The 7,240-nt window shown below is 41.0% G+C and overlaps 1 protein-coding gene across 2 annotated transcripts; it reads left to right on the top strand.

The window, feature by feature from the left end:
* The first annotated feature begins 433 nt into the window (after window positions 1-433).
* On the top strand, window positions 434-7,052 carry stt3a (STT3 oligosaccharyltransferase complex catalytic subunit A). 2 transcript variants are annotated; one of them, XM_029173565.3, is made up of 18 exons: window positions 434-589; window positions 1,295-1,415; window positions 1,507-1,567; window positions 1,660-1,781; window positions 1,936-2,081; window positions 3,007-3,097; window positions 3,174-3,280; window positions 3,379-3,543; window positions 3,715-3,895; window positions 4,041-4,196; window positions 4,295-4,386; window positions 4,549-4,704; window positions 5,368-5,556; window positions 5,683-5,799; window positions 5,870-5,972; window positions 6,135-6,323; window positions 6,449-6,564; window positions 6,686-7,052. In XM_029173565.3, the coding sequence occupies exons 2-18, from the start codon at window positions 1,328-1,330 to the stop codon at window positions 6,722-6,724; spliced, it is 2,118 nt and encodes a 705-aa protein (XP_029029398.1). In that variant the 5' UTR covers window positions 434-589; window positions 1,295-1,327; the 3' UTR covers window positions 6,725-7,052. The 2 variants fall into 2 exon arrangements, with proteins under 2 accessions (XP_029029398.1, XP_029029399.1); XM_029173566.3 differs by lacking the exon at window positions 434-589 and adding an exon at window positions 697-852.
* Window positions 7,053-7,240: the final 188 nt, after the last annotated feature.

Here is a 7,240-nt window from a genome sequence, read left to right as displayed (position 1 = left end):
GCGGATAATATTTACAATTTATGGCCGTTTGAAACCTAAATAAGCATCTGTAGTCCTACACAAACCGAGCTAAACGCCTTAACGAGGCGGTGCGCGCTCCCGCGTGCGGAAATCAATTTCTGGCAGTCACTTTTTGGCACGACAGCGGTGCCAATGAGCCTGTACAACTCCTTCCTCTGTAAGGGCTGATCTTCATCCGGGCAATAACATGTATAATAAAACTTGTAACTAGTAATTAGGTGTGAGTGTGCGTAGACGTAAGTGAGTAGCTAACGCTTTAAAACCATACGTGGTAATATTTTTGAGTAATGATCATTCAAACTACGAGAATATAAAATGTTGACGTCGTCAAGACTTTTGAGCAATAGGAGGCGACACGTTTTCTTTTCTCACTAAGGACACGTCAGAAACTACAGAAGCTAGGTAGGGCAATGTGTTTGAATGACAACAAACAAACCAATCTCTTTTTCGCTGGAATACCGCTGACACGCCGTCCACCAATAAGCGCGAATCGTTACGTGTTAGGGGCGGGATTAGGACGTGGTCAAGATTGTGCGTGAAAAGTGTATGAATACCAGGAGCGGAGCGGGTGAGTTTAATTAAGATTAAATATGAAGCCTATTAACCACCTTGTGAGCAGCGTTTTTGTTAAAGGTTATTGTTTCGCTGTTGTGTGTGAAGTAAGGGCTGGTATTTCAAACATGATTATGGAAGCGGCTTGTGGTTTGGGTATTCATTAAATAGCAGCTAGCACGTTAGCATCGCTAGCTATTCACAATTAAAGTTTAATAGAAGCGGCATCACTAGCATAGTGCTGATTAGCTGGAAGATGCCTGATTTCTGAAATCAGAGGTAATCGATCACCCCCATGCATGTTAATATGTAATAAACAAATGACTGCTGGAAATGTATTTTTTGATACGGTGTCACGATCCCCACCTGTAAGGCTGGCTGTACTGTTGCCTTAGTAAAAGGTAGCCTAAATGCTACGTTTAAGCTCGGCTTAGCTTCCATGTTTGTGCATTTACTTGGCACAATTATTTAATGTAAGATCTGACGAAGACTGATACAACCCTCTGCAGAAGCTTTCCAGAGTGGGTGCTTCCTGGTTCCTGACGCCACATCTTGGTGCGTGGCCTTATCTGGTTGGGCTGCACATAGCGGCAGCGATTTGCGAGACTTTAGCAGATTGTGAATGGCTTCAGAATCACTCGAATGTTGGACTAGAGATGCTTCTCTGGTGCCTCTTAGTATCAGTGTCCTGGTGTTACTGTGTCTTTCCTCCTGTCTTCAGGTAGTACGGTGAGCTGTTCCTAACCTCGCCAAAATGACCAAGCTGGGCTTCTTGCGTTTGTCCTATGAGAAACAGGACACATTGCTGAAGCTGCTCATCCTGTCTATGGCTGCTGTGCTTTGTAAGTCCACTACTTTATTTAAACCAATATTGTCTACATTGTTTTTAATGCAAACATGACACCTTTTATCAATCACACTTTTCCTCTCTAGCCTTCTCCACCAGATTGTTTTCTGTCTTGAGGTTTGAAAGCGTTATTCATGAGTTTGATCCGTAAGTGCTCCTTAAGCGTTACTTTTTCCAGCAATTGTGGGCATTTTCTTTCTGATATTGATGTCCCACTTACAGCTTTGCCTCACTTTCAGATACTTCAACTACCGTACCACCCGCTTCCTGGCAGAAGAAGGATTTTACAAGTTTCACAACTGGTTTGATGACAGGGCATGGTATCCTCTGGGGAGGATCATTGGTGGAACCATATATCCAGGTAGGAGTCCGATCAAAATGACCAAAGAATGGTGAACAATTACAAGCTTATAAACTGTGGCTTTTTCCTGTTTTTTAATTTTTTTATTTTGCATGTAGAATTCATATGTGATTTAGAACGTCAGCGAGCTTCTCCCTATCTCGTATTTCAACAGGACTGATGATCACTTCTGCTGTCCTGTACCACGTCCTACATTTTTTCCACATCACTATTGACATTCGTAATGTCTGTGTCTTCCTGGCTCCCTTGTTCTCCTCCTTCACTGCTATTGTCACCTACCATTTCACGAAGGAGCTGAAGGTAAGAATAAAATATTTCTGAATAATAATAAATAATATTTAGTATTAAGTATGAAAAAAATTTGCAGACTATTTTATTTGGCACTTAGAGTTTGAGTATATGTTGTAGGGCTGCGACAATGAATCAATGTCATCAACATTAATCGCTGACAGAAATAAGGGATAATGAAAAATCGATAATGATTTTCTGTTATCGATTAGTCAGACTGCTCATTTTACGGCACAGCGCGACAGCAAAATGACGCAGCTGCTGGCGAAATGCTGGAGAAAATAGATCAACCAGCAGCAGGAGAAAGGTTGCGACCTATTTTCTTTATCTAAGCATTAAATATTAAACAAAGACAACATCCTGAAAGTTATGCAAAACTCAGTGATTGGCTTGTAAATACTACAGCGATATACAAACACAAAAGCGGAAAACACAGTAATGGATGTGGCAGCTGTAATAAATGCTGTGTATAGATCCTGTGAAGATGCTTCATTAAGTGCTACTGCGTTTGTTACTTAATTCTTTCCGCAATTACTTGCGAGTGTCAGTTGGCTGAAGAGCTAGAAGGAGCCCACAGTCTCTATTGTATACAAATGATTAGTTGAAAAATAATCACTGAATAATCTATTATCAAATTAATCGTTTGTTGCAGCCCTAATATGTTGGTTAGGTGAAAGCTCCAGAATAAACAATTAACATAGAGTAACTCTGTTATGTTGTTCATTAATACAAATTAGGAAAACCCAGGTGAAACAATCTCTACTTTGTGTAACTTTAGTAGGCACTTCGTACAGTTACAGCACGCAACTGGCCACACAATGTCACTTGTAGACTTGAGCAGTGGTATGTCATGTAGAGGAGGAGTGTTTTTGTTGGATGCTGATTGTATGTTTTAAAATGTAATTTCTGTGTACTAAGTAGCTGTCTTTCTCCGCAGGATGCAGGTGCTGGGCTCCTGGCTGCTGCCATGATTGCAGTAGTGCCTGGTTATATCTCTCGTTCTGTTGCTGGTTCCTATGATAATGAAGGTATGTTTATGATGTACATAAAGATGCTAAAATTCAAACTGTCTAGAATTGTTAGTAAACACCCCCGTCCCCTCAGGGATTGCCATCTTTTGCATGCTGCTGACCTATTACATGTGGATCAAGGCTGTCAAAACCGGGTCAGTGTACTGGTCATCCATGTGCGCACTGGCCTACTTCTACATGGTGAGAAGATGTGAAGCATGATACAGTTTACTGACTGATGGCATCAGTAATTTCGAAAGTGCTTGCTTAAGTGTTTGCGTGTGTGCGTGCGTGTATAGGTCTCCTCCTGGGGTGGCTACGTGTTTCTGATCAACCTCATCCCCCTACATGTCCTGGTGCTGATGCTCACAGGCCGTTTCTCTCATCGCATATACGTGGCTTACTGCACTGTCTACTGCTTGGGCACCATCCTCTCCATGCAGATTTCTTTTGTTGGTTTCCAGGTAAGACAAAAAGTGTCTAATGTCAGACGAGCCAAAAATTCTGTGTCACATTTTCTGATGCCTGAATGAGAAAACATAGACTTGGCAAAGATGATAAATGATAAAGTCAGTATGATGTGCTTCATTTCTTGAGACACACAGTTTAACCCCCTGTCTCTCCTCTCACACTAGCCAGTTCAGTCATCAGAACACATGGCAGCTTTCGGTATGTTTGGCTTGTGCCAGATTCATGCTTTTGTGGACTATCTGCGCAGCAAACTCAATGCTCAGCAGTTCGAGGTCTTGTTTAAGAGCGTCATTTCCTTGGTGGGCTTCATCCTGCTGTCTGTTGGCACTGTACTAATGCTGACAGGTAAGAGGAGCAACATGGCACAGAAATATGAAGCTGGCATATACTTAAACAGCAGATGAACAAAATGTGTTTGTCTTTGTTGTTTGCCTGTTCCGTTCCGAGTTCATCTTTTGCTTCGTCTAATGACTCACTTTGTTTCTTTCAGGTAAGATCTCTCCATGGACTGGTCGTTTCTACTCCCTGCTGGACCCCTCATATGCCAAGAACAACATCCCCATCATTGCCTCTGTCTCTGAGCACCAGCCTACAACCTGGTCCTCATATTACTTTGACCTTCAGCTTCTGGTTTTTATGTTTCCGGGCAAGTATATACTAAGCAGCTCAGCAGTAACCCAGCGTTTGATATTGTCTGCTGATCTGCTGAGATTTGGCTGATGGTTATCTCTACTTTCACCACAGTTGGTCTTTATTACTGTTTCAACAATCTCTCGGATGCCAGAATCTTCATCATCATGTATGGTGTGACCAGCATGTACTTCTCAGCTGTCATGGTGAGTTTTGTGATGAGAAACATCTTCTTTTATTTTTTGTTATAATTTCGCATTTACAGATATTATCAGTATAACTAAAGCAAATAATAAATATATATCCTGTAAAGTTAATTTGGATTTTGAATACAGAACTCACATTACAGCCGTTTAATGTATCTTCAGGTTCGTCTAATGTTGGTGTTGGCTCCAGTCATGTGCATCCTGTCGGGCATCGGTGTGTCCCAAGTGCTAACCACTTATATGAAGAATCTGGATGTGAGCCGGCCAGACAAGAAGAACAAAAAACAGCAGGACTCTACCTACCCCATAAAAAATGAGGTAGGATGATTTAATAACAGGTTGACAGTACTGAGGCTCTTGGAGGGTGGAGTCATCAACAGTCTGTCGGCATTCTGAGACCAGCGTGACCTCCCTATTGATTCAGCAGGAGGCATTATCATTGGTCATATTGATTTTACTGTTTAAACAGAAAAAAAGACTGTTCTAGATAAATCGGCCATGCCAATGAGCTCGGCCAGTTGCTGTGATATTAGTGCTGTTGTAAAAATTTACACACTGGTTTTCAATCTATAAAATAGAACCGTTCAATGCGTGTTTCTTTTCAGTTAATGATCTCAAATTCTCAGATTGTGACCTCCTGTAGGTTCTAGACCCCAAGGTTGATAACCACTAAACTACTACTCTAAATATCACTGCAATCTACTAACCATAAATAAAGTTCACCAAAATGTGACTTTGACAATAGAGCTTTGATATTATTACTTTAATAGATTAGAGGGTCGGTCACGGTATTCTACTAATGTACAATAACAAAGCCAAATCAGAATTGGTACTTTTTTTTAATGATTATTTATAATTTGAAAATGCTTGTCTATTTACTTTTTTGAAAGTCTCTTTTGCAGATGTGTATCCGCACATCCGTGGTTCTATTATTTTTTTTCCAGTTAGTGCCTCCATTTAAAACTTGCTTCAACCTCCCAGGTTGCCAGTGGGATGATTTTGGTTATGGCCTTCTTCCTCATCACATACACCTTTCACTCCACCTGGGTCACCAGCGAAGCCTACTCCTCTCCCTCGATTGTCCTGTCTGCTCGTGGAGGTGACGGCAGCCGCATCATCTTTGATGACTTCAGAGAGGCCTATTACTGGCTCCGCCACAACACTCCTGAGGCCAGTCCTACACAAATACATTTCAGTTGTCAAACTACAATCGTGGCATAACTGGACTACGTGAGCAATGCAGAGCCATGACATGAAACGTTTCTATTTAAAGAGTCAAGACTTTTGTGTTTGCAGGATGCAAAGGTCATGTCCTGGTGGGATTATGGCTATCAGATAACTGCCATGGCTAATCGAACCATTTTAGTGGACAACAACACGTGGAATAATACTCACATCTCCAGAGTTGGACAGGTGAGCTGGTTAGCAAGACTGATCATGCTTTCTAAGTGCTGCTGTGTTTAATAAGCTGTTTGTTCTGCAGGCCATGGCATCTACAGAAGAGAGGGCCTATGACATAATGAGAGAACTAGATGTCAGTTATGTCCTGGTCATCTTTGGAGGACTAACAGGATATTCCTCTGATGGTACATGACAAATGAGCGGATAAGGGGTCCTGCAATTTGATTTCTGAACTTTTTATGCTGAGCGTGACTTAAAGCCAAGCTCCTTTGTCTTCCTGTGGGGTGTTTAATAATAAATGTTACTGTTTCTTGTTCAACATTAAAAGTGGCTTGTCCTCTTATCAGACATCAACAAATTTCTTTGGATGGTTCGCATCGGTGGAAGCACTGACACAGGCAAACACATCAAGGAGCATGACTACTACACACCCACAGGAGAGTTCCGAGTGGACCGTGAGGGCTCGCCTGTCCTGCTCAACTGTCTCATGTACAAGATGTGTTATTACCGCTTTGGCCAGGTCTACACAGAGGCCAGTAAGTATCTCAATAGAAGTTATTACAGGACTGTTAATTTTAAGATGACTGTTTAGTACACTATATTATATACTTGGTTACTATGAAACCCAGATAAGATGTAATGCTGATGATCTTCTCTACAGAACGTCCACCTGGCTATGACCGAGTGAGGAATGCTGAGATTGGCAACAAAGACTTTGAACTGGATGTGTTGGAGGAGGCCTACACAACAGAGCACTGGCTAGTTAGGATATACAAGGTAAAATAGCTGTGGCTCTAGAAAACGATGGTGTTTGATTCCTTCCCATAAGCTAAACAACATCCTATCCTATCCACCACTAAGCACTTATTCTTTCTAACTCTTGTGTTCTGTATTTCAGGTGAAAGATCTGGACAACCGGGGTCTTTCCAGAACATAAGACTATTAGAGAGGCGTGAAAGTGTCTTTTCACGCACAGCACTGAACACCTTCCCCCGTGGCAGATCATTGACAAGAACAATAAAGAATACCTTTTTATACATTTGTGGGGGTAGGCAATGCACAAGAGATTTTTTTTTCTTCATGGATTTTTTTTTGTGTGGGAAAAATAAAACATCTCATTTGTGATCAGAGGGAGCTGGTTTCAAAATGCCCATGTCTGTTAGAAGCGCAGTTTGTAATGAAGTGGCCAGAAGAAAGCTGTGTTTATGTATGAGCGCTTTGGATTTTTAGTGTGATTAAATAAAGTGGAAGGATAAAAAAAGGAAGTTGGACTTGTCTGGATATTTAATCCACACATGCATCACCAGCAAAGTATATTAATTGTGTGTTGACATTTATATATTCAATTAATAAATCTTAAATTATGATCAGCTATTAGTAATTAGTAAATTATGGATTAATAACCATGTAGGTAAAATAGTTACCTAATACTTCTCAAAAGTAAGTAGAAATA

The sequence above is a fragment of the Betta splendens genome, chromosome 14, assembly GCF_900634795.4.
Source record: "Betta splendens chromosome 14, fBetSpl5.4, whole genome shotgun sequence".
Taxonomy (NCBI): Eukaryota; Metazoa; Chordata; class Actinopteri; order Anabantiformes; family Osphronemidae; genus Betta; species Betta splendens.
The sequence above is the reverse complement of the archived record's forward strand: the minus strand, read 5'-3'. Positions and strand labels throughout refer to the sequence as shown.

What these genes read in the sequence shown, in the direction of transcription:
- stt3a (XM_029173565.3), top strand. Translation starts at nt 1,328, where the DNA reads ATGACCAAGCTGGGCTTCTTGCGTTTGTCCTATGAGAAACAGGACACA. An exon ending in GTTATTCATGAGTTTGATCC is followed by an intron (nt 1,568 to 1,659) that starts GTAAGTGCTCCT and finishes CCTCACTTTCAG; the next exon opens with ATACTTCAACTACCGTACCA. An exon ending in GGCTAGTTAGGATATACAAG is followed by an intron (nt 6,565 to 6,685) that starts GTAAAATAGCTG and finishes TCTGTATTTCAG; the next exon opens with GTGAAAGATCTGGACAACCG.